Source organism: Camelus dromedarius, chromosome 5 (assembly GCF_036321535.1).
Source record: "Camelus dromedarius isolate mCamDro1 chromosome 5, mCamDro1.pat, whole genome shotgun sequence".
Lineage (NCBI taxonomy): Eukaryota > Metazoa > Chordata > Mammalia > Artiodactyla > Camelidae > Camelus > Camelus dromedarius.
The window spans coordinates 19,178,175-19,205,381 of NC_087440.1; the positions used below are offsets into that span (position 1 = coordinate 19,178,175).

General features: G+C 39.2%; 1 protein-coding gene across 3 annotated transcripts in view; it reads right to left on the reverse strand.

Annotated features, from left to right (window-relative positions):
- Positions 1-27,207, reverse strand: part of SLC28A2 (solute carrier family 28 member 2) — a 58,764-nt gene that overhangs the window by 10,834 nt on the left and 20,723 nt on the right. The window contains exons 1-6 of one of the 3 annotated variants that reach the window (XM_064485635.1): positions 19,521-19,693; positions 19,122-19,364; positions 15,763-15,851; positions 3,697-3,788; positions 2,168-2,351; positions 584-725 (exon numbers count right to left, since the gene is read on the reverse strand). In XM_064485635.1, the coding sequence (XP_064341705.1) occupies positions 584-725; positions 2,168-2,351; positions 3,697-3,788; positions 15,763-15,851; positions 19,122-19,205 (591 nt within the window). In that variant the 5' untranslated portion in view covers positions 19,206-19,364; positions 19,521-19,693. Of the gene's footprint in view, positions 1-583; positions 726-2,167; positions 2,352-3,696; positions 3,789-15,762; positions 15,852-15,985; positions 16,083-19,121; positions 19,438-19,520; positions 19,694-27,207 lie in introns of those variants that run through there. The other 2 variants (XM_031453147.2, XM_064485634.1) reach the window with 2 other exon arrangements.

A 27,207-nucleotide genomic window follows, 5' to 3' on the forward strand; every position in this document is an offset into this window, starting at 1 on the left:
CTGGAGTTTTAAACATGGATACATGTACTCTGGAACCAACCTAGGATGTTAACAGTAAATCCGGGGTAAGATGAAGTAGGAAATGGGGAAAATACAGCAGTAATACATAAAGAGCCACATGTGTCCATAGGGTTTTTAAAACTATTGTCTACAGATTAGATCTCACACACAGACACACACACACATGCATATAAAAGCATCATAAACCAATACTTTAATATTACTATATGCAATGCAAGTTGATCCTCTATTGTATTCTATTTTCTTTCTTTCCTTCTTTTCCTTTCTTTCCCTTTTTTTTTTTGTATGTTTGTTTTTTCTTTAACACAGGCCTAGATCCACAAAATTGATACCAAGTCTCAATGGATCACAACCTACAGTTTGAAAATAAGTGGTCTAGTACCTCTTAGAACTTTAACCTTCTTCACTTAGGAGTAAAACTGTCAAAGGGGCAAATCCCAAAGTTTGTTAAGAACTTAATCCTATGACTTTGTAATCAATACTGGCCACATGCACTTTGTAATTAGTAACACATGGTCCTTGGCTATGTATTACTATGTTACCCCGCATACTCAAAACTCACTGCACTGTGGTGTTTGGAGCAGGCAAAGAGGATGAGGACGAACATGCAGATTCCTGCGAAGGAGATCAGCTGCTCCGGCCTTTGGGCTGTGTCTAGAGCCAGCCACAGGATAAGGCCAATCAAGGCGACTCCTGCGAACACCCTGGAGAGGGAATTTCAAGACCATGTCATCAACTCAGTGACTGAATAACAAGTAATTAACTTTACCTCTAAAAAAGAGAAATTCACTGCAAGGATAAATGAAACAACTCGATAGATTAGACACAGAGACATATCTTGAGAATCATTCATCTGGTGGTTTCATAGCTACCACCTTTCCCCAAAATCTTTTGCTCACAGAATGAAGCTGAAAGAGTCTAATCTGAGGACACAAGTCACATGACTTCTTTTTCCTCGAGTTCTCCTATCGGTAAGATGCGATATAAAGACTTATTTTTAAGATTGTTCTAATGCATAACCAAAATACTTTTTTAAAAAGGAGGAAAAAGTTCCCCACGGATCTATACCCAATTTCCAACCACTCCAAGGGTGAGAGTAAAGGCTAAGCCACAAATCAGCGACTTATGCCTTGTGGCCCCTTGATGTACCAAATGTGCTTGATCAGTACGCAGACTGGTCTCCTCATGTCTGAGTGTTGGAGTCATTTCAGGTCAATGGAAAAGAATTAGAAGGAAAAATCACAGATTAGAAACAAAACAAAAAGAGCACGTTGTCCACTGAGATGCCTGAGGAACAACCACCACCAAAGGGGTTACATGTCAAGGCTGAATTTTGGAGCTGTGCTCTCTGTGAACTCATCTCACCTAAAGTGAACTAAATGTGGCTTCCAGAACCCATCCTGCTAATGAATAAAGTCCTTAAGCTCTCTCGCTCCAGTGTCAAATAAATCAACGATCCAAAATTCAGGCTGCAATCTGGGCTGTTTTTCCAAATGACTGCTGTTGCAGTCATTCTTAGCAGTTATTTTCTGTGCATCCACTGGAGACTAGGCAGAAAAGAGGAACATATAGAGAGTCTGAACATTATTCTCTCACCCCAGGCCTGTAATTGTAGGACATGTGCGTGCTACAGTTAGACAGGCCATGGCTCCTGTAGCCTCCAGCACTGAACAGTAAATTTGCTCCTCAAACTCTAGAGAATTATAAGACTCAGTGGGTGTAGGAAGCCTGGAGGATTAGAGGGAAAAAAGCCTGCCTGGGAAACTAAGGGAGAAATACATGGCCACCAAATCAATTTGACAGTTTAATGCAGCTGTGAGCCTCTTTGTCTTGACTACTTCATTGAAGAGCAGCACAGTTTTTCTCATTTCTGACATCAGCCCTGACAATAAACAGACAGAAACTCTTCTCTGAAACTTAACCCCTCCTGCCCCCTAGCAATGTTGAGACACGTGGCTTCAAGAAACTGCACTGAAGTTCAATGCTCAGTGGCTTGTTGCTATTTGCTCTCTGAGCCTTGGTTTTATAAAGGAGAGGCGAGGGTCTGAGAGAGAGCTCAGGAACCATCAAAGGAGGAAAAGAGAAGTGAGTTGGGGTTTGGGACAAGCTGTGGGACCAGGGATACAGCAATTCTTATCTTACTTACCATTTCATCCAAAGCTTCAGGCGGGAGTTTTTAAGGGGCTTCAGACATCTTGTTAATTTTTTACCAAAGATCTTTTTCAGAAAGCGGTGAACCAGGACCAAGAGCACCAAACAGGTGAGGACGAACAAGGCCAGTGCCCTCTGGAAATTTAAGATGCAAGCTGCCAGGAGGTAGGCAGCATAAGCTAAAAAGAGGAAGTACAGAGTGAGGATCAGCAAGGCAGAGCCCTAAGGAACAAATGAGGGTCTAGTCGTCAATGTCTGGGACTTACGGCAAGAAAAACCCTCCAGAGAGCTTGTCACCCAGCCCGAGTTGTCAGACTGAGCTGCAGTTCTCAAGGCCAGGACAGATAGCTAAGTCTTTTCTTGAGGGATCCCACGGAGAGACCAACTTAGTCTGAATACTGTATACTATCACTTGTCCTTGATGAAATCTCATTCCCTTCTATTTTATCTGATATCCTCTTTCTATCCCTTGGAGTGGATTTAACCAGCATATACTATTATACTATTAAAAAGTCATCTTTCTCAAAACTGTATAACCCCAGTCATTTTAATCTTTCCTCTTGAGGAAAGCCATGTAAACAAGGCTACCACTAGGAAGTACAGCTGAGACGGGCTGGGACCCGGGACCGTGGGCTACGATGCTTGCACCAGAACCCAGCAACAGAATACAGAGAAACTATAAAGGACTAAAAATAACTGTGTGAAGTGTCGGGAGCAGAAGCAGGGTACTGCGCGTGATCCCTGCACACAGCACCACCAAGAGGGTGGGCAGACCACCTAAGCCACCCCTCCAGCCCAACTCTCAGGTCTGTCCCCACCCTCACCCCATTTAAGGGACCAGCTTGCCCCCGCTCAGGGAGTGAGCAAAGGAGCCTGTTACTTATTACAATCCCTCGTGCTGCAGCATGAGTCCCAATAAAGCCTTGCCTGAATTTCTTGTCTGGCCTTTTACCAATTTCTATTAATTAAGGAGGCCAAGAACCCTAGTTGGTAACACAGCCATACAGTCCTCATTCCATGGCTCCTTGACTTACCCCAAAGATAATTTTTATTCTCACCAACCCAGCTGCCTCTAATATTGACATCAAAGTCTCATACATCACTGGCAGTATATTTTAAATAGAGGTTTGCCATCTTTTAAAAATATTTTATATCACTGATCTTACTAGTAAACCAGAAAATAAGTAACATTTACTACAGGCTTCTTTCATAAAGACTACAAGAACCATGCCCCACCTCTAATCAAGACACTAAAAAAAGAGATTAGCCCAGATTCTCTGAAATATTTAAGTCTATCAAATAGTATATTTTGAAAAACAGCTTATTCTCAGATTTTACTTATTTCTAGAAGTGCAACTCTATAAATTACATTTCACCTACAAGTAATTAAGATCTATACATCAACTAGCCCTTCAGATCCATTTGTGAGTAAAGTTGCTTTCCATCTAGTAATGGTCTTGACACAAGGTCACACTTCTAAAGCGACTGTCTCTCATTTCCATGAATTCATTCTCAATACCTTACCCAGACACAACAGGCTCAGCAGGATCTTCTTGAACAAGCCAGCACGTGCTTTGCAGAAACTTCTTGCCCTCGTGAAATGTCGTAGGCTCTTCCTGATGAGAATCCAGAAGTTAACATACAAAAATCACTCCATTCCATTTGTACCGATTCCCAGAACTGAGATTGCCTGGCCTGAGGAGGAATTTTCTCTTACTGAGGAAAACTATTCATCCAGGAGAAGTTAGGTAGTATTCCAGCAATGCCAAAAAGGCCAGGTCAACCTTGCCAATGTGCAGTAGGTCAGAACACTCCTACCCAACCTGGACTAGCCATATCCTCAGTAATCTCCTATCACAGAAGTGAACACTGGCTGCCTCGGGGAGAATCTCCTGGGACCTCCTCCTTCCTTGTTCCCCAAAGACAAAGGATTGCTCAGCTTCCAGATTCAGAAAACGCCTACTCTTCTGAGAACAACTTTGCCCATTCCTCCCTAGAAACTACACAAACTCATAACCCTGAACAGTCAATGAGATGTGCACTGACAGACCAGAAGGAAAACACTACCACCTTCAAGAATCCCCTGGTGGGAGGGCCTAAGAGAAGATGCCCAGCAAGTAGAATTACTCCAGTTTAATTTAACAAACATTCATATAGTGCCTTCCATGTGCTGGGCTCTTTCTAAGAAGTTTACAAACAGTAACTCATTGACTCCTTAAAAGAACTCTTGTTGGGGAGGGTATAGCTTAGGGGTGGAGTGTGTGCTTAGCATGCACAAGGTCCTGGGTTCAATCCCCAGTACTTCTATTAAGAAAGAAAGAAAGAAACCCAATTACCGCTCTTCACGTCAAAAAAACAAACAAACAAACAAAAAAAACCTAAAAAACGCCCAAAAAACAAAACAAAACAAAACAACTCTTGAGGTGGTTACTATTATCATTCCCATTCTACAGATGTGGAAACTGGAAAACAGAGAAGCTAAGTACCTTTCCCAAGGCAGTGGAAGTTGTAAGGAGCATAGACAGAATGTAAACTCGGGCAGCCTGGCTTCAGAATCTGAGCTCTTAACCATCGTCCTATGCTGCTTCTTACCTAGACCCCAGGCTCACCTGTCTCTGCCATTCCTAAGTACCCTCAGCACACTGCAGTCACATGAGCAAAAAGCTCTAATTCCCAAACTCTTAGAAGCTCCAAAGAAGATAAGCCCGTAAGAAGGCCCCAGTTGGCCATCACGCTGAGGCACGGCAGCTTAGCCAGGGCTGGGACCAGCCACCAGCTCCAAACGCCCTGCGGACTTGGTTCGCAGCTTTCCATGGCTCTTTCTCCAGTGCCATCTCTCCCATCTAACAGACTCTCTCTCCTTTATACACAGCCTTCCTTTTCACTCCTTTCTCCTTCTTCTCATTCTTTCTTCAGGAAGCCCAACCCTGTGTTAGCTGAGTAGAGTATGTATAATCACATATAGGTGATCTGGGGGAAAACAATCTTTATCACCACCTGATGGTATCAATTCAAGAGGATGCCTTAGAACCTCAGGAACTCTGCTACATTGCCACACTTAACAGAGAAAGTAATGAGTAAAAAGGATTGCTCAGAGGTGTCAGTGTGCCTGAAGGATGTCAGTATCTTTGGAATATCATCCTGGATTTAATCTAATTCCAATCCTAGAATTCCCCTGTGTGCCAGATATCTCTAGTTTTCTCCCCCAGATCCACACTCTACCTTGCTTTGTGCCCTGGGAGTCTATTCCATGTGGACCACATTAATGGGCTTCCATGACCCTCTGGATTACCTAGTTGGGTTCTACCAGGGGGACCCAGAAGGAGATGAGAGTGTATGAAAAGACTGAGGTTAGCATACTGAGGAGGTCTTCCTTATCTGACTCTCCTTCTGGGTTCTCTTATATCTTGTCCCTTTGGGCCCAAGAATAGCAACTGTTCACTGCTTCTAGTCTCAGTTTCTTGCATTATCATTTCTTATGATTCCTCTGTATCTTGCACACATCTTTGTCATGGTCTTTCTGTAAATAAACCCTCCTTTAATTATCCTAACTTAAGTATGCCATCTGTTTCCTGTTAGGACCCAAACTGAAACACTAGGTGAAGCTGATTTAAAATTATACCCAGTCAAATACCAGTTCAGCAAGGCCATTGCAAAATGGAGAGGGCATGCACTAGTCTAAGAATAAATGTAAACCACATACTTAGAAAAGGTTTCTGCCATCACCTCATGACCACATTGGACCATTTCCTAGGAAGTAAAGTTCTGTGGGTACTACCAGGAGTCAGTGAAGAACACTCATTTCTGCAAAACCCATTAACAACCTGATCCAAGAATATCAATTTAGAACTGGACCTCTGTTTCAAAAAAAAATGTTAAAGCCAGAAGGGACATTCCAGAGGAAAAGAGAAAGCAAGTTCTCAGACCCTCTTAAACCAACTGAGAAGCAGTGCACAGACGTATGTGCATAAGTGTTTATGATCCTGGTGTCCTGCTTGGCCCAGGATATTGCTAACACAACTAAACTCATTACTTTGCATAATAGTTCAATTTGAGGGTTAGTAACTGTGTTATATCCAAGGGCTGAATTGTGAAAAATATCTCCCTGGTAGATGGTGACACTTGATATCTTGCCCATAACTTGCTGTGATGTCTGTACTCACTAATAAATTCTCCAGGTATGTGTATGGGAGGCTTTCCAGAGGCTAATGATAACCTTCTCGCTTACATGCTTCCTGCCTCAGCCTCACGTGACAGGGTAAGGATGGTGGGTGGGACTAGCTGAACATAGCATTAGAGGGTACAGTAGGTCAGGCCTAGCAGCAAGGGTATTTGTGCATTTTCACAGGGACCCTTTCCACGAGATGTAGAAACTCCCCTAACTAAGGGAGACAGAGATATGGGAATCCCCAGGGTCTAGGGTACTATCCCTTAGCAGTCAGAGTGGAAGGCTTAGGACAGCTTTCAAAAAATTCCATCTCCAGGGACTGCTGACAGTGGGGCTCTGAGTGAATCTTTGCTTGCTCTAGCTTGAAGTCAGAACTAGAGGAAAGGAAATGGGTCAACTCGGTACCAAATGATGGTCTGAGTAAAGGGTAAGGGCCTCAAAATAGAAGTGACCAGAATTTTTTCAAGCAGTCCAAAATTTTAGTTTATATGATAAAGTTTGATGATAGCATAAAAAGAACTGGTCAGTGAGTACTGTACCGGGTACCACTTTGCCAGATTCAAAGTTGTGTTTACAACTGGTTTAAAACTGGATGGGCAAGGGTTGCTGGGCAGTGTTGTATAGGGACTCAAGAGCAGTTACCAAGAGTATCCAAGGGAGAATGGTGGCTGAGAAGCAAAAACGTTATTAATAAACCAAAGTGAAAAGCCAAATAAGAGTTGGAAAACCGGGGAAGGCAAGAGGAAGGTCTCTCAGATGGAGGCCAGCAAACCTATACTGGAGGCAGAGGCTCTGTGCACCTGGGGATGACTGGTTCTGAGAGCTACCAGCCCAGGTAGAATGCAAAAGGAACCTAAACCAGAAGACAGCCAGGTGTTTAACTGCTGAGTTGTGATGGATGTGTTGCCTTGGAAAAGAACTCTCCCTCCACACAGTACTCAAATCTCTGCTTGCTGTGCAATAAAAAATGTCAGCGTCTTACTCACACTAAAAGTAGAGACTCAACGCCTAAGGTCCACAAAAACAAGAGGGACCTAGGTGATGGGATTTCCACCTGGCCCTACTGCCCAGCCTCAACTTCTTCCTTCCAGAACTCTTATCCCTCCAAGTTCAGCAGGGGTTCTGAAAAGCAGTAGAGTCTTCCCAGGTAAGGCTCTCTCTCATTAGAGAGAGTCATGACTCTTCCAGCAATGGCCTTTTTGGGCCAGCACTTTAGTTTCATTGTTAGCAAAACTTTCTCCAGGTTTCTAGTACATGATTAATGCCCATCGTGGAATTCCTGTGCTGATATGATTTGTCCCTATTTACACCTTCTTTTAATGATTTCAATAGGAATTTGAGGACAAAGTAACTCTGGCTCACTCAGCTGTTGATTGCAGGCTCAGGCCCTAATGAGAAAAAGAAATGGGGCAGGTGGGGATAGGAGTGCCCAGCAGGGATAGGCTGCCTAAAATTCTTCACTCAGGACTTGCACTGACATGCAACTTAGGCCCAAGATGCCCTTCCAGACCTCCCTCCCCGTAACTTATGCAGTTCACATCCACCAACCTATCTTTCCATCCCCACCAGTCCCTGCCAGGCTCACCACCATCCTCCCAGGAAGTCAGAACAGTCGCTCTGATAGGGCAGCAAGAAGAAACAGCAGACTTAGTAGGGGCAGTTGGAGAGCTAAGAGGAAAAGTGAAAAAGAGAAATGACCTTTAAGAAGGAGGAGAGGTTGGGAGGGGTGGGAAGGGACAGACTGGGATTTCAAAATTTGTAGATACAGACAGGCATATGTAGAACAGATAAACAAGATTATATGGTATAGCACAGGGAAATATATACAAGCCCTGTGGAAGCTCACAGTGAAAAAATATGTGACAATGAATATATGTATGTTCATGTATAACTGAAAAATTGTGCTCTACACTGGAATTTGACACAACATTGTAAAATGACTATAACTCAATAAAAAATGTTTTTAAAAAAAGGAGGAGAGGTCAATGACATTCAATGCTGTGTAACATCAGGTAGCATGGCAAATGAGAAGATGGCAGTGAAGAGGTGACTGGTTCTCTTCAAAAGAGCTGTTTACACGAGAGTGGCTGGGTGAAAATGGAATTGCAGGGGATTGAGTGAGTGTGAGCATATGTGGACAACTTTTTGAAAAAGTTTGCCTCTGAAGAAAAGAGAGCCCAGATACTATTTATTAAGCACTTTTTTTTTTTTTACCAGGTACTGAGAGAACTCATCAATCCTCCTCCCCTAAAACCACAAGGTTAGTATTTATAAGCAAGGAAACTGAGCCTGCCTACAGGTGGCAGAATTAGGATTTAAAACCCAGATCTCTCCATTACTCCATGTGGCTTCTAATTAGAGATGTAAGACTAGAATTCCAGAGGGACAATTCCAGAATTCCAAAGTAATGATTGCTAAGAGAGTAGAGAAGGAGCAGGTCAACTATGCCTGTGAATGTCCAAGAAGCTCTCACAAAGAAAAGGACAGATGAACTGATCTGAAAGGTAAAGGGGAAGGCATTTGCCAAGGGGATAAGTTGCAAGGAGTTGGAAGAAAGGGCTGAGACATCTCTAGAAGAGGAAAAGCATACTTGAGTGAGCCTAGCATTTTGAAAGAACAGTATGATTTACTGTCTCTGAGAAGTGGGGAGCATGTGGACAGAGGGTGGAAAGAAAGATTGTAAAGAAAACAGAAGCCAGGTCATTTAGATTGTTTATCATGCTAATGAATTTCAATTTTATCTTGTAGGAAGCAGAGAGCCATTGAAGAATTTAAGCAAGGTAATAACATGAGCAGATATGTGTTTTAGAAAGATCACTCTAGAGGCCATGGGGTGGGTGATGGGCTGGGAGCCAGTGAGGGAGCATCTGAGGGTACAGGGGAGGACTGAAAAGAGGGTGAATGGCATAGATGTTTGAGAGAGGAGATCAACATCAAGTGATGTTGTACAATGAGGCTCCTGCCATAAGTGCCTCAGTCAGGGTGATAAAATTCACCAAAACAGAGATACAGGAGGAAGAACAGACCTGAGGAGGAAATGTGAGTTTATTTATCTTTGTGTGCCTAGAGCCCAGCCTAGGGCTTGACTTACTAGGAAAGCATCAAATCTAGGCTGTCAGGAGTTTGGTTTTAATGTTTTATTTGAAGTAGGTATGTGACATATAGGTGAAGATGTTTGGTCAGTGGTTAGATATAGAGGTCGGAAGCTTAGAACAGAGGTGCAGGCTTCAGATGTGGCTTTATGCATCAAGACATTAAGTGTAAGAGTGAGAAGAGAAGACAAATGATAGACTGCAGAAAACAAGACAAGAAAGAACATCCAGAGAGGTAGGAGAATGAGGAGAGTGTAGTCTCATTAAAATTAATAAATGAGTTTCCAGAAAGAAAGGGCCAGAAGAGTCATGCTGCAGAGATGCCCAATGAAAGTGTGTGTACATGGGACTTGGTAAGTAGGTTTTCATTGCTCAACTGAGTAAAAGAATTTCAGCTGAGCAGTGATGGTGAAAAGAAGATTGATCTGGGCTGAGAAGTGAATGGGGAGGTTAGAAAATATAAACAGCAACTAAATCCCATGTTTCCAAGAAACTTGGCCATGAAGGAAAAAGATAGCACAAGTTTGAGGTAAAGTTGATTTCTGTGTTTGTTTATTATAAGAAGAAAGAAGGGGGAGGGTATAGCCCAGTGGTAGAATGCATGCTTAGCGTGCACATGGTCCTGGGTTCAATCCCCAGTACCTCCATTAAAAACAACAACAACAAAAAAGAAACTTAAGTACACTTATGATTGGGGGAGGGTCTAATGGATAAGGAGTAATTGAAGAGGTTAGGGAAAAAAGGCCCTGTACAAGGGGGTGGATAAGGATAGCATTAAAAAAATATGAAAAGAGGTTAGCTTCAGACTCAGAGAGAGTAGGCCTTCTGATAAAGGAGAGGGAAAGATGGATTCATGCAGGTGCAGGTACATGTAAGTTGGAACGTATCGGAAGATACATTGAGTTGGAACAATGTTATTTTTGTTTAATGTTTAAAAATAATAACATTGTAGTATGGTGTTTGTAACATAAGTAGAAGTAAAATGTATAAACATAAATAGCAGTAATATAAAGGCTAGAAGGGGACATACAGAAGTACACTATTATAAGGTTCTTATACTATATGTGAAGGGGTATAATATCACTTGAAAGCAGACTTGATAAGTTGATATATATATTATAAACTCTAAAGTAACCACGAATATAGTAAAACAAAGAGTGATGGCTAATAAGCCAACAAAGGAGACAAAATGGAATCATTTAAAAATATTCAATTTATCTGAAAGAAGGCATAAAAAGAGAAAAGGACATCAAAGAGAAAAGGGATTTAAAAAAATGGAACAATGGGAAGACATCTTGTTTTTACGGATCAGAAGAATTAATATTGTTATCGTGTCCATACAACCCAAAGCCATCTAAGATTCAATGCAATCCCCCTCAAAATACCAATGGCATTCTTCACGGAAATAGTAAAAACAATCCTAAAATTTTTATGAAACCACGAAAGACCCCAAATAGCCGAAGAAATCCTGAAGAAAAAGAACAAAGCTGGAGGTATCACACTTCCTGATTTCAAGCTATACTGCCATGTGTACATCTTAAACTTGCACAATGTTATATGTCAAATATATTTCAAATTTTAAAATTATGTTTACTTGCAATCCAGAGATTAGAGGAAGAATCTGGGTAAACAGTTGAGCTAAATTCTCACTGATTGTAAATTGGGCCTTCACATTTTATTTTCTCTGGTTTTGCTTTGTGGAACCAAGAGTGACAAATGAAATAATAAATGTTTCCCAAATCCTAAATTATACTGTTAAGAAAATTTTCATAAAATTGGAGGCATGGGGTAACTATAATTGATGAGAGAAATGTAATATTTGGTAACCACTGAAAAGACAACCTATTCTTAATGGATGACTAGGAAAATTAATTAACAGTGGGAGAAATAAATTTGATATGTTGGAGAAAAAAAGGACAGTGGAGACAAATAGAAACAAATAAATAGCAAGATGGTAGATTTAAATCATTAAATGCAAATGGCCTAAATACCTCAATTAAAAAGCAGAGACTGGCAGACTGGCTTTAAAAAGCATGAGGAAGACTGTTCTTTTTCTGAGAGAAAGGGAGAAAAAAAGAGGACAAAGACAAAGCAAATTCTAAGATAATATTATAAGTGATTTTGCCATGATGAATGAGGGTGTTAGTCACAAAATACTTACCCTTCTTAGAAAGGAATAATATTGGACTATATACCAATTATCAGTGGAAATTGGAATGGGTAGAAAAAGTGGGATCGAGAATTTGAGAAAAGAAATTTTTCTTAAAGCAACTACTAAAGGGAAATACACTGGTGAGTCCACACATAATGAGGTGAAGTGTCAACCACTGAAGAAGGTTCAGGCAGTCCAGTTTGGGGCCAAAGTTCCACTTAATTGTTATAAGTTATGATGACTTAACTGGTCTCTACAAGAAGTCTAGGCCTATCTGAACAGAATGTATAGCTGAAATTCAGCAAGGTTTAAGGCAACATTGATCTTGTACATGATCTTTATCCTTTTTCCCAGTAATTAGCTTGAATAAAAAAACCATTCATGTAAATGTAAATTTTAATATGACCCAACTCTTCATTTCTGGAGTCAAGAACCAGAAGAAATCGTATTTAGAAGACAAACTGGGAAAAAGTGCACGACTCTTCTCCTCCAGGGCAGAAGAGCCCCTTCGCAGGTCTGCTGCCCCTTCCCCAGCCAGACTTGAACTTAGGACAAGATGCTTCCCTGCTAAGCCAGCCCCAGGACCCTAACATCACTCACCTCTACCACTCAGGGTGGGGGACATAGAGCTGAAGGTATGTGGGGATGAGGGGAAGAGATATGCTCTCAAGAAGCCTAGTTTCCTTTCTGCAAGTATATTCTCTATTTTATGGAAATTCAACCTCTCTGGCCCTAGACCTTTTAGCATGCCTCTGATCCAACAGCTTTCCAGCCTCCTTCCTAACATTTTAGGAAAAACTGGCCTTCCCACTACCAAGGCAAATCCTCCAACTCTTGATCTCAATTCCACTTCCTGACAACTCCTAAGGGCTTATCTGACAATTATTTATCTCACTATCTCTATCCCCTTCCATCATCAATTCCTTCTCTTTCTCTGACTCTCCTGGCTCCTTCTTTCAACCATCAAATGTGCTCAAGTTCACTACTTCTTAATAACAAACACCCCTCACCACTACCAAACTTTTAAAATTCTAACAACAGAAAGAATCCTCACTAAAATGTTTGTGTTTTGCTGAATTGCTCTATAGAAATGGCTAAGTTCAGAAAGTAATGAAAAGAAAGAGAAGCTAAAATCAATTTGCACTGAAGATCAGGTTAAGGATATCCCAAGGAACAGAAGATCAGAAGTAAGAGAAGATAAGATAAAGACAGGGGTCTGAGTGTGTTTCCTGAGAATGGCTGGCCTTAATTACCAAATCATGTTGATTCTACTCCAAAAGTGTATCTACTGAATTCTGCATATTATGGAATTCTTGCATGTATACTATGGGTAGAGCATTCTATCAGGTGCTATAGGAGATAAAAGGATGGAATAGACACGAATCCTGCAATGTACATATAAGCCTGTAACACAGTGTCAAAAGCTTTAAGTGCTATTAGAGAGGATCAAATAGAATGTTATGGAAGTTTTGAGGAAGAAGGGGCCTCTTTGGAATGGGGCCAGCAAGGCTGAGGAGGACCACCATTCATGATGATATCATGAACATGCTCTTGAGTTGGGCCTTAAAAGATATGTTGCATGTGGCAGAAAGACCTAACGTGAAAAGACATTTCACTCAGGATTGATGGAAAGCGTGACACAGAGGCAGGAAATGAAAGGAGCAATTGATGATTGACTGTAAATAGAGCATAGGGGAGCACTGGAAAGGAAATTTTAAGAGTTAATGTTGGAAAATCAAGTTAAGTACAAATCATGGTTGCGGGGCAGGAGGAGTGGGAAAGACTTGAATGGCAGGCTGTGGAGCTGGATTCTGTTCAGGAGCCAGTGGGGAATGATAGAGGTTTCTCAACAAGGGAGTTCAGATTCATGCTTTAGGTAGTTCTAGTAGAATCTACATAAGGTAGGTTGGCAGCATGTGGGGAACATTGGAAACAAGAAATCTATATGGATGCTATTTGAATAGCTCAGCAGAAATAAAATAAGTTTCAAAATTCAGATTCTACTGTAGTTGATGAAAGAAGGAAAGAAAATCACACACAGAAATACATAAGGTAAATCAAATGGGGAAAATGTGTAGCTTTACTAGGATTTAAAGAAATGCAAATTATAACTTTAAAGCATGATTTTATATCTATGTAACAAATTTTTCATGTGAGAAAATATAAAGTTAGTGAGATATGAGGGAACTGGACACAGTTATACATCAGAGTTACACAGTTTAAGGTGCCAACAACAATCTGACAAAATATATCAAGGTCCTTTCAGCTAAGTACTAACATTCTTGCTTTACAGGATAAAAACTGAGGCTCAGAGAGGATAAGTAACTTGCCTAATATCTGGTAAGTGACAGAGTCAGCAGTGGAAGGAAGCCGGCTTATAGCAACTGGGGAGAGCTGATTGCTACATCATCAGGAATTGTGCAAACCATTACGGAAAATTTCATTAAATAAAATTAAATAAATTACATTAGAATCAAGGATAATAAATACTCAAAACTCATCACTTCCTAATTATTTTGCTACATTTTACTGTTATCTAAGCTTCTGAGGTTCTCTCTTGGGTGTGTATGGTGAAAAATCTTATATAATGTGCCACTGCACATCTCTCCCCAACTCCTCATTCAGTGACATACCATCAGTAGCTTGAAATCAGCCATAATGAGAGTATTTATACTACAGGCAAGTGATACAAATCAAAGCTTGATTTATTATTTTGTCTAGATGAAGAATCGGCAAACTATGGCCTATGAGCCAGTCCATCCCACTTTGTTTTTACAAATAAAGTTTTATTAGAACACAGCCACGCCCATTTGTGTAGTATTATCTGTAGCTGCTTTCTCACTCAAACAGTAGAGTTGAGCAGTTGCGGCAGAGACCCTACAGCCCATAAAACCTGAAATACTTACTATCAAGTCCTTTACAAAAAAGTCTGCCAACCCAGGGTCTTACTAAGGTGAGCAAATATATGAACCAATATTCATGACAAAGCTACTCTTGGAGAGTCAACTCCTAAACATTTACCAGCACACCACTGGGCAGAGTTCAGATACAGACCTAAGAAGTCTGACTCTAGAATTCACATCACCCACTCTACTGCTAACCAAGGTATGAAATACTATGAAAGCATGAAACATTTACAGAAAGCTTACTGTCAATTCTTAGAAATGTGATATATAAAATAAGTGGAAAAACAAAAATACAAAATAATAATGTCCATATTCATACAGACAAACTGATATATATATATCAATTTGTATATAGAAGTGAAGTTCTGGAAAAGATAACAGAATTTAAATATTTAAGCTTTTTTTTTTGCTATGTAGTTACTGAGTTAATTCTTAAACAGAAGAAAACATATATTCACATATTCCCTTTAGAAACCATTCAATATCCTCTTCTAAGTCTCTCAGTGTATGACTTCTGCACTTTTAAAATAAATCCCCACACCCTTTTCCACACCATGGAGCACGGCTTCCATTTAATCTCTTTTACCCAAACAGCTTCTATAGACATTAATTCTGGGACTATATTCATGACCAAAATCAAAGATTTTTCTCACTCCTCCCTTGATTCCTGTTACCCAGAACATTGTGGGTTGACTGCACCTTCATTCCTGACACTTTCTTCTCTTTTAACTTCTAAGACTTTACTTTTTAATTGTCTCTATCATCTCTCATGGTGGGTCTTTCTCTATCTTTTTTTTATTTCTGATTTCTCTTTCTCCTAATCCCCAAATCTGAGTATTCCAGAAGAGCTTTTTTTAAAAAATGATACGGGTAGGCTAATTTCTAAGACTCGATTTTCTAATTGACAAGGTCTAAAATTAGTACCTAACCTGTTGTTGTGAAAGTTAAATGAATTAATTACATAAAGCATGCTGCACAATAGTAAATACTCAATAAATGTTAGCCGTTGTTATCCCCATTGTTATTTTTGTTGTCAGTCCAACCAACGCTGATATCACTGAACTCATTACTTATGGCACAGGTTCATATAACAATTAGTTACATAAAAATAGATACATACATATGGTAATACCAGGTGGCTGTGAGTACCTTATCTCCACAATAAGATCACAAGCTCCTGAGAACAGGGCAAGTTTGACCTCTTCTGAGTCCACTGACCACACTAGCCTACCTAGGCCCTTCCTAAATAAACCAATTCCAGAACACCCATACCTGTTTTGAGTGGAGGACTCCAACCCATCCCCAAGGCTGTGTCCTTGCTCTTCGGTCCTCCTAGTTCCCTCAGAACTTACTCCTTCTTCCTGTAAGCACAGGTAGAGTTAAGGTCAGTCAGAAGGCCCTGCTGGGGGTGATGGGGATTATGAGCAGCCAAAGATCCTATGTGAGGCCATTCAGTAGCCCACAAAGCTGTGCAGAAACTAAACTGGTGAGTTACCGTGAGCTCCAGCCCTGGATTCTCTATGCCAGTCTCCACTGTGGACACAGCAATGGCTTCTCTTCCATTTGTTTTCTCCATCACCTGTTCTCCTCAACTGAAAAAACAAATTCAGGGCCAAGGCTGAAAGATTAGTTAGTTGTTCTATAATGTGGGGCTGGGGAGAAATTTTAGGGCCAGTTACCCAGAGGAAAACCAAAACTAAAAATATTTAGAGATTTAGTTGATTTCTTCACAAACTGAGAATTGAGACAATTGGAAACAAAATTCTAAAATAATAAACAAAGAATACAGACTTCTACTTCCTATTGTGAATAGCTAAGGAAGGGGAAATAAGATAGAAGAGAAGTGAAGGGAGGGACATTGAATGCATCACTGGGGCCCCAGGACCTGGACTGGGCCCCAGGACCTGGACTAAAAAGGACATTTTTCGGGCCCCTAAAGGAAGGATCGGAGGCCAACTACTCCGTTTAGACACCAGGAGGCCCCACTGAGCTGTGTTAAGTAAGAAGAAAACAGAAAGGGAGGAAGAGGGCTGGGAAGACCACAGACCCCAACATATTGCTGAGAAAATAAAGATTAACAGGCTTTCAGTTTCCTCCTGACCTTAATGTAATACAGAAAATGTTTTTGGAGCATCTAAGAGAGCTCCTTATTAGATAAATAAAAGAAGCCTTCATTTAGAATAATCGGTATGAATGTTAATTATCCCATATAAAAAAAGTTTTAGCACAAAATGATAGAATCAAGAAAATAAGCAAACACTTGACCCTCACTATAAGCAACCCTAGCAGACAAACATTCAAATTTATAATTTAGTTTCATCTTAGACATTTCTTTACTTTGTAGAAATTTTCCTTGCCTATGGAATAGTGGGGGGTTTTTTTGTTTAACTGTGATCTCTTCAACCATTTAAATCATACTTTGATTAAACACACATAAACAGACAACTTTTGTTATATAAATTGGGGCCTTCCTATACAGGCACACAACTACTTGAATTTGGTCTAAATATGATCAGTTAAGATACTTAACAAATCAGGTTCCTGCCCTCCCTCAACACCCTTACTTACTCCAGTTTGTAGGATTCCTTCCAGTGCCTCAGTGAAAGACAAAAAGAAAAACTTAGCTCCAAGAGACCATGAATCTGAAGGGAGGGGCTGGGAATGAGGGACAGGGGTGTCCTGATTGGCTCATTTTGCCTTGGGCCCTCCTTTGCTGTGCCTGCCCTTCCCTGTAGAGGAGGAGTGCAGCTCTCAAGTTAAATATTTATATGTTTTAAAGACTATTTTGCAAGGTCATGTTGAAGAATTCTGCAGGGATTCCTCACAGGCTCATCAGCAGAAGCACTGCTCAGCACTGAACTAGGCATGGGGGGAGTATGTAAAAGAAAAATAAGAGAAAAGTCTCTGCACTCAGAAAACTTACCCTCACTTTGTACTGGAAGGACAGTTCCTAGAAAACAACAGAATGCAGGACTGTACGTGATTCAATTCTAAACGACTGCTAGAAAGTCTTTATTAATCCACTTAACAAGTATTTATTAAGTATTCACGATCACCCAGGCACTGATTTGGGTGCTGAGGACATCCAGATGAATGGGATATTGTCCCTGTCATGATGGAACTTAAAAATCAGTGAGGAAAGACATATGTGTCCAAAAGGCTTCACAAAGCTGGTAATGTTGGCCCTGAGTGTGGAAAGTCTTGAAAGATAAGTAGAGGATCACTGATGGGGAAGGAGAAAGATATACTACCAGAGGGAGAAACTCAAACAAAGGTACAGAGGTGAAGCCTTCCCTGATGTGCTAAGGAGGTTGTAAAACTTAGCTAATAAATAGAGGGAAATTTTGAGAAACTAATGAAGGAGGGACAAAATAAAGTAAGAAATTAGTTAAGGAATGGAGGGGGGAAATGTGAATGGGATGGGGGTGGTTTATCAAGAAACAAGTCTAGAGATGCAATCAAGTACCAGATGGTGGTGGGCTCTGTAAGCCAGGCTAAACATTTGGGGTTTTTTGGAACCAAATGGGGAGACAGGATGAGGACGGAGTGGGAGGATGCACACTGGGAACAGGGAGACCAGTCAGGAGACAAAAGCAGTGGTCCAGGTCAGACATGGTGAGGCTCTAACAAAGCAGTAGATGGAGAGAAGGAAACAAATCTACAGGAGGTGGCGATTGATTGGGCATGAGAGAATAAATGAAAGGGGGAAGTTAATTCTTCAAAATTGTTCAAAATGGTCTAGTTTCTGCCTTCTCTTACCTGCCAGTAATACTGAGCTGCATGTTCCCTAAATACCCAATGTTCCCTTGTCCCTGTGTGACTATGCTTGTATCTGCTCCTCCTCCTGTCTCTAACACCCTGCCCCTGTTTACCGAGCAAATCCCTACACCGCCTTCAAGTCTCTGTTGCAAAGCCACCCTCTTCCATGAAGCTTTCTAGGACCCCTTCCAGACGAGACTTAAGACTCTTGCTCCGCACTTCTACTGCAACACGCTCTTGCAGACGTCTACAGAACACACAGTATTCTAAACGTTGACTTGTCTCCCGCTACACCCTGATTGCCTCAAGCCCAGGCTCTCTGTCGTGTTCATCACTGTATCCCCCGACTCAAATGCCTGCCACAATATTAGGCAATCAATAAATATTTGTAAAATAAGTGGAAAAAACAAAAACAGACAACACACACAGAATTCTGGCTTAGATTATTGGCTATGTAGATGATGACAGCAATCACCAGAATAGGAAAACGTATCTCTATTGTCCTAGCTTCATGCACGTGCGCACACACACACACACACACACCACAAAAGCCCTAGCAAAGTAAATGTGTGTTATAGTCTGCAACCTAGAGCAACGCATTTTGCCTCCCTGGGCCCCTTCTATAATTCCTGCCCTGCCTAATTGCCTAATGCTATCTCACAAGATTATTCTGAAAATTAAGTAATTTAATATAGAAAAGGAATCTGGAAAACAGTAGATGAACTTACAGTTATAAACTACTATTGTTAAGTTCTTACAGTAACTCAGGAAAAAGATATTTTCAAGGTGACATATGACTGCAATCTCAACATGACTATGAAGTCTCTCTTACTCATCATGGCTCACACTTTATCTCTGAGTTTCATTTTTACCTTAGATAACTGCCAGTTCTGGAGCCAGGCATAGTTATAGGTACAGAGCTTGCTGTTCAGTCCAGGTGAAACGATGCCAGTCATCACATCTCTCTTCTCTTGTCCTCTCTCTTCTCTCTTTCTTTTTTCTATAGAAGGTGTAAAAATACATGTTCATCTTCTAAATGCTGGGTACAGCACTCATCTCATATTTCCAGGGGATCCAAGTTTCCTTTCGATGCAGGTACTACGAAAAACACCCAACTGCCAAGAGGAAGATAATTAATCAGGCTGGTACCTCCCATCAATTAACTGCTGGCTCACAGGCTTGGGCTTCATTGTTTAAATGTTTCCTTTTTGTATTATCACTTATAGTTAAACTCTCTTAAAGTACAGATCAGGAAGAATGAAATGATTTACCCAGAGTCAACAGCTAGTTAGTAGCTAAGTCAAACCCATATCCTGGGATCCTCAATCCAGATTCTGTGCTATTTCTGGGCTGTGGGATAAAAAGGAAGAGATGCTTCTGTTTCTGCAGCCTTTTACAGTCTTTCAGAAGATTCTCCTATACTTTCACTGCTCATCTTCATAACATTTCTGTAAGCAAGTGAACTACCAATGCTATTTTAGGTGCAAAGAAAATTAGATTCAAAAAAGACGGGCAGTTTGTCTAAAGTCATACAGCTGGTTAGGGGAGAGCCAGGATTAGAGGCTAGCTCTGGTCATTGCCATGGAAGCTTGGTCTTATAGCTCTCCTGAAGCCTGGGGGTTACTCCCAGAAAACCAGGCAGCCTGCCACAAACCCCTCTGGGAAATAAGTAGGGTATAAATAAGATCTGATTTTATTCTTTCTGCTTTTACCTCTCCTTTGATTACTAGTGGAAGCAAGCAGAACGAGAGAGAATACCAAAACTTCCAGTTGTGGTCTTAATAATGTAGCTTGCATTTAACTAACCCTCCCACTAAAAACAACTAAAAAGACTAGATAGACAAATATATAAATCAACATTTTGAAAGCACTGCAGAACAACCAATGGAGGCAGGACTTGAACGTCTATGATCCTTCAGAGAAGAGAAGCACAAGGGTTGAGTTCCACATTCATCCTAGCTTTTTTTCTGAGGACATTTTATTTTTCAAACCACAATGCAGAGAAATAATATTCAAGTAGTCCTTTTGAAGGCAAAAAAAAAAATCATAAAAAGAAGAGAACCATGAAGGAGCCTAAAAACCTGCAGCCAAATTTCCAAGTCATTGGCAAACTCAAAAGTTTTACATATTCAAAACAATACACCAAGATGCTCAGTGAAAAACAGTAGCTCAAGTGCTTAAAGGCCTGAGCAGAGATTTCAGCAACTGTGTGCAATGCTGGAGAGACAAACGTTAGTTTCAAGCTCCAGTGAAGATGACAAACACATGAGACATTCTATTGAGACCCCAGAAGGACCATAGCCTAGTAATAAGAAACTGCAGTGGGTGATGGCTTGATGGCCTCAACATCCTTTGTTTACTAAAGTGGCTGGTGACATGCCTTGTAAACAGCACCTCCTCTTGGTCATAAATTCAACCAACATTTGGGAGGCATTTCATGACCAATTTTGTCCCACTATGCTGAGAAAGCTCATTTCTAGATGAGGAGAAAATTCTGTCGATAAGCCACTCAATGTGTGATTTTTTTTTTATTAGGCCCTGTTGATAATATAAAATTATCTGGATCTCCTCTCTTACTAGTCTACTATGATCCAGGAAGCGTTTCCCCTTGTTGCTCCTTCCCATATGTAGGGTAGCACTATTACAATTATTCTATGTATAGTTATGTATATGATCAACTGCCTCAAGATGTTTAGCCATCATTAATTTTGTCGGAGGCTTGGTTACACATTGGGTAATGTGAGAGACAATAAATAATATAAAATAGACAAGATATAAGTAATATAGCTAGTAACACTAATAAGGTCACAGTACAGCAGAGAGAGGCACAAAGCATAAACAATTTGAAAACAAAGAGAATAAATTAAAACAATGATTAGTGTAACTGGTTGTAATCTGGTCACAATAAACCATCAAGTCCACAGGAGAAGCCAAATTCTGGAGGGATAGGATAGAGAGAAAAAGGTAAATGTTTGATCTTTGTTTACAACCTGTTGTAGGTCATAGCTACTGTAAGAGAAATGTTTTTCTTGGAAAGCAAAGATTAAAAGTCAGTATATTTCAGAAAAAAAGTCATAACATTGTACATCATATTTATCAGTTCATTCGGTCCCATGTAATTAACTATTATTGATCTGGATGAAGTCATCAGGTTTTTCATTAGGGTTTTGTAATTTCTTACCCAGTTTAGTGATACTGTAAGCAGATAGGGTAAGGGGTCCCCAGACAAAGAGTATCAGGTATGGCTTTCTTGATATAAGAGAAGCCATTTTGTGATCTACGGCTGGCGACAATGCTTGCCCTTGAACAGGTCTCAGCAATAAATGACTTTAAGGGAAGTGAGGGAATATACAGGAACAAAGGAAAAGCAGCCAAGAAACTATAATGCAGGGATAAAACATAGTCCTAGTTCGTCCTGAGGGAATGTACATAACAATCTGATACACATCTTTGAGTTTTGCAAGAACTAAGGCTCCCATCCAGGTGGAGGATGGAACAATGATGTTGACCTTATCTGACTTCAGTCAACTACAGCTTGAACTCTGTTAAACTTTGCCCCAATTCTATGCTGAATTCTCCTCTGCTCAAGCCCCCTCATGAATATACATGTACCCTTAGCTTAAAACTTCCCCAGTTTTGCTACTGGGGAGGCACTGCTTTGGGACAGATCCCCAGTGTTCTCCTTACTTGCTGCAAGGAATAAATCTTTCCTTCTCCTAATCTTTGGCTTGGTTGTATTTTTTGGTTCAACACCTGCAGCCAAGAGGTGAACTCAGTTTTTTGGGTAACATTATGATCTAAAAGTTATCAGAAACTTAATTTGTCAAAAAGCCTTGAAGATCTTCATTTTATAAAAGCTTCCAGAGTAAAAACAATGACTGTTTATAAATGACAAAAGGCTTAAAATGGCATGTTAAAGATCTGATTAGAATATAATTAGAATATAATTGACAATGTCGACTAAAATAAACATGCGGCCTAAAAAGTTGAGAGTTAGGTTTTATTTGGCGGGAGGACTTGAGCCTCTCAGATCGCTCTGAGGGACTGCTCCGAAGAGGTAGGGGAGGAGTTAGACTATATAGGAACTTTACAACAAAGACCAGGTAATTGGAACAATAAAAGATTAAGTTGTTATCTAAAGAAAAGCAGGCATCTCAAGTTAAAGAATTTAGTGCTTTTCTATGTATGGGAGGAAGCAAACATTTCAGCTCACTGAATTCATTCCTTTGACAAGCACCTAGCTAACTAGGGCCAGTATCTTGTCCTTTCTTATTCTGAGTCCCCTCAGCACCATTGTGAGTGGCTGCAGAGGCCGGGCTGCAGGCTTGTCTTCACTGCGGGCAGCGGCTGATGACTTGATGGCTTCAGCACTCTTTGTTTACTGATAACGGTTTACAGTATTTTTCATTCACAACAAGAAACGTGGGTATTTCTGTGGCATACAATATTTAAAATAATAACTAGAATTATGACTGATAACATTATACCACGACACATCAGATTTTTAGGAATTCCATATAAATTTTGGGATATCTATATTATGACATTTACCTATACTACACAACCTAAAGTTCTTCTCCAATCACTGGACAATGCTTCTCAAGTAATTAGTTAAACATTACTTTCAGAGATGCCTCAAGATTTCTTTGAAACACCCCAGAGTTAGCTAGAGGTCAAAAAACTTCAGTTAGAATTTAATATTTGGGGAGTTTGTCAAAAATATCAAAAAGTTGGTCAGTTAGGATCATTGGTCACTGTGAAACAATACTTACTCAACCTAACCAATGTGACAAAATATTTCAAAAACAAATACAGATTACTCAGAGATAAAAAAATTCACACAACCTGCTATCAAAAGCAGTATTCCAAGAAAACTTTGTTCTCTTAACAGAGAGAAACCAGAATCCAGTCCTGCACCAGCCTACTTTTAATAACAAAATCCATTTACCTAATTAAATTTCATCTAATCCCAGCCTGATCATGCACAAAACTTTTTCAGGGCTCCATTTCTACAAATCTTCCACAACTTTCTGTATCCATGTTAGTTTGTCCCTTATTTTACATCCAGAAACAACCAGTTCTAGGACATAATCACTCTTTTCCCCCTTGACAAAATGTATTTCCATTCCTCATGTTTCGCTGGAAACACCCATACTACTCTCCTTGCATACTAAAATGTTTCCCTTGTTATTTTTAGTAGCTTTAATTACATATTATAATTTTTAACCCATAAAACCTTAATCTCTAGCAAAAACTGACAAGCAGCAAGTAATTGTGAACTGTTTTTCGTATCAGCATTTCCTGACTGGAATCTTCCATAACCTCTAGGGACAGAAAGTCATAGTGTAATTTCTTTCCTTAACATGGAAATCTTGTGTCTAATAAATTCAAACATCTTTAGTTTCCTTCTTATAAGGAGACAAAGGTAGGTAAATTTAGACCTGTTTAGCAATTAATGTTCCAGTATTTTATCTTATTTGAAATGACCTGGATATTCAATGAATTTCCATCATTTAACTTAGCAAAACTCAAGTTAGCAAAAATCTGGAGAAACTATTTTAGATAGACCCAAAACATAATTATTCTTAAAGAGTTCACATGAAAACTCTTATCTAATTTACCTTTATTTTATAACTTATGAAAACATCATACTAAGTTTTTTTTTTACTGCTGATAAGCTCTGCAATAGAAATAACATGAACTTATCGATCCTCAGTAAACCTAGGTACAATAAAAGTAAGACATGTCTGTATTGATTAAACCAACAAGCTTAAGCTAGCTTTAATACCAGGCTTATACAATGAAGGTTAAGATGACAAAAGCCCTTGAGAGTTGACACAGTCAGCCAAAGATTGCTTAGAGTCCCAGTCTATTCAATTGGCCGCCAAATGTTTCTTTAAGGTCAGAATTCTGAAAAGATGTTTAATCAAGCCAGCTCTCTCTAACTTAACTGTGTACACAGTAAAGAGCCCCATCTTAGTCATTTTCAGAGAGAGATTTCCTTTAATTCCCAATTAAATAAGTACTTGTAAGTGTAAGTTCTGTACATACATACACCTGGCTTGGGGTGTTAGTTGGAGGCTGGTGGTCTGTCATTCCTTTTTTAAATTTGTTTTGAAGGGTTCATTTCCCCCATTCCATGGTTGGCTTGTTGAAATAAAAATTGCTAGTGATGTCACGTGGTGGGCCAATGTGCTGTTTGTGAGCCAGGTGTTTCACCCTTCAGTTGTTTCCACCTGCCATTTTGGTAAACAAAAGATGTTGAGGCCATCATGCCATCAGACACTGCAGTTGCCCCCAACAGTGTGCCCCGAGGGGATTCAGGATGGAGAAAAATAGGATATTGGCCATAGATAGTTAAGATGCACATCAAATGAGTAATTTCAATAAGCTCAGACTCTTGCATCTTCCCATCAATAGAAAAGTGCTAAAGTCATTAACTTGAGATGTCTGGCTTTCTTTAAATAGCAGTAATCTTTTGATGTTCTATCTGTTTTTTGTTTACTTTTTTGTATGTGTGTGCAAATACTCCTATTGTATATTGGCTCCTTCCTTACCTCTTCAGACCAGTCCCTCAGAGCTATCTGAGAGGCTGTATCCCAGGCTTAAGTCCTCAGTAAATCCACTGAATGAAACATAATTTTCGACTTGTAGGTTGTGCATTTTTTTCAATCAACACATGTCAATAATTACATTAAATATAAATAGCTTAAATACACCAAAAAATAGAGATTGCCAGATTGGATTTAAAACAAACAAACAAAAAAGCAAGACCCAACTATAAGCTGTCTATAAGGAACTCATTTTAAATATAAAAATATAGACTGAAAATAAAAGGATGGGAAAAGACATATCATGGTAATACCAAAGAAAGTGGGTAGGGGAGGGCTGGAGTGTCTATAGTAACATCAGAAAAAGTAGACTTCAGAACAAAGAATATTGCCAGAGATAAAGAGGAACATTATATAACAACCCTAAATGTGTATGGACTAGACAATGTAACTTCAAAGGATACAAGGCAAAAATGGATAAAACTGAAAGGAGAAATAGACAAGTACACAATTATGATTGGAGAGTTTAATATTCTTCTCTCAATAATTTATAGCATAAGTAGAAAAAATATATGAGGAAATAGAAGACCTAAACAATATCATTAATTTACTTGACTCAACTGACATTTTTGAAACATTTCACCCAACAAGAGCAGAATATACATTGACTTGAGGAGTATACAGAATATTCTCAAAGGTAGACCACATTCTGGGGGGGAAAACCCTTAGAATATTTAAAATAACGGAAGTCATACAAAATATGTTCTAAAACAATAAAGGAATTAAACTAGGAATCTCTAACAAAAAGATACTTTGAAACTCCCCAAATATTTGAAAATTAGACAAGATAGTGGTAAATAACTCATGAGTTAAAGTCACAAGGGAAATTAGAAAACACTTTCACTGAATGGAAATGAAAAAATATCAAACTCTCTGAGATACAACTAAAGCAGTACTTATATTAGGGGGAAAAGAATCTAAAATCAATTATCTAAGGCTTTGCCTTAAGAAACTGGAAACTGAAGAGTAAATTAAACCCAACATAGGTTGAAGGAAATAATTTAGAGCAGAAATCAAGGAAAGTGAGAACAGGGAAAACAATAAAGAAGATCAATGAAATGAAAAGCTCGATTCTTTGAAAAGATCAATTAAATTGATAAGCATCTAGCTAGAATGGTGAAGAAAAAAAGAGAAGAAACAAATTACAAATATCAGAAATAAGAGAAGAACTCACTATAGTTCCTACTACATTAAAAAGATAATAAGGGAATAATAAAAACAACTCTATGCTCATAAATTCAACAATGTACATAAAACAAATTCCATGAGACAAAAAAAAATGCCAAAGCTCACTTCAGAGAATATAGATAACCAGCATAGTCCTATATTTATTAAAGAATGTACACTTTAAAACCTTCCAACAAAGAAAACTCCAGGTCCAGATATCTTCAAATATTCAAATGCTACCAAATATTTGAGGAAGAAATAATACCAGTTTTCATTAACTCTTCCAGAATGTAAAAAAGAAGGGAACACTGATGACTCATTTAGGAGGCCAGCAATACTCTAACACAAAAACCAGATAGTAACATACAAGAAAAGAAAATTACAGACCAACAGTCCACATGAACTACATGAAAAAGATCCTCAGCAAAATACTAGCAAATCAAATCCAGCAATACATGAAAAGGATAATAGAATAATAATAATCAGTATATAATAATCAAGTGGAATTTATCACAGAAATGAAAGACTATTCAACATTTGAAAATCAGTCCAATTTACCACATCAGTAGACTAAAAAAGAAGAGCCATATTATTCTCTCCATAGATGCAGAAAAAGTATTTAACAAAGTTCTGCATTTGTTTATGATAAAAACTTTTAGCAAACCAGGGATAGAAGGCAAATTTTTCAACTTGATAAAGGACATTAGAATATCTACAACTAATATCATTTTCAATCATGAAAAACTAGATGTTTTCTCTCTAAGATCAGGAACAAGAATGGTCTCACCACTCCCATTCAACATCATACTGGAGGTTCTAGAGAGTGCAATAAGGCAAGAAAAGACCAAAAACATACACAGATTGGAAAGAAGAAAAAAAAATCATCTCCATACACAGCAGTATGCTTTTCTACATAAACGATCTCAGAATATCTATAAACAAAACAAAACGAAAACAACCAGAACTTAAAAATAACTTTATTGGGGCTATAGGATACAAGATTGATAAACAAAATTTCACTGAATTTCTACATTCCATCAGTGAACAATTTCAATTTTAAAAATAGTACCATTTAAAAGAGCACACACAAAAAGAACCAATGAAATACTTAGTTTTAAATGTAACAAAACATATGTAGAATCTGCATGCTGAAAATTATAAAACACTGGTGAAAGAAATC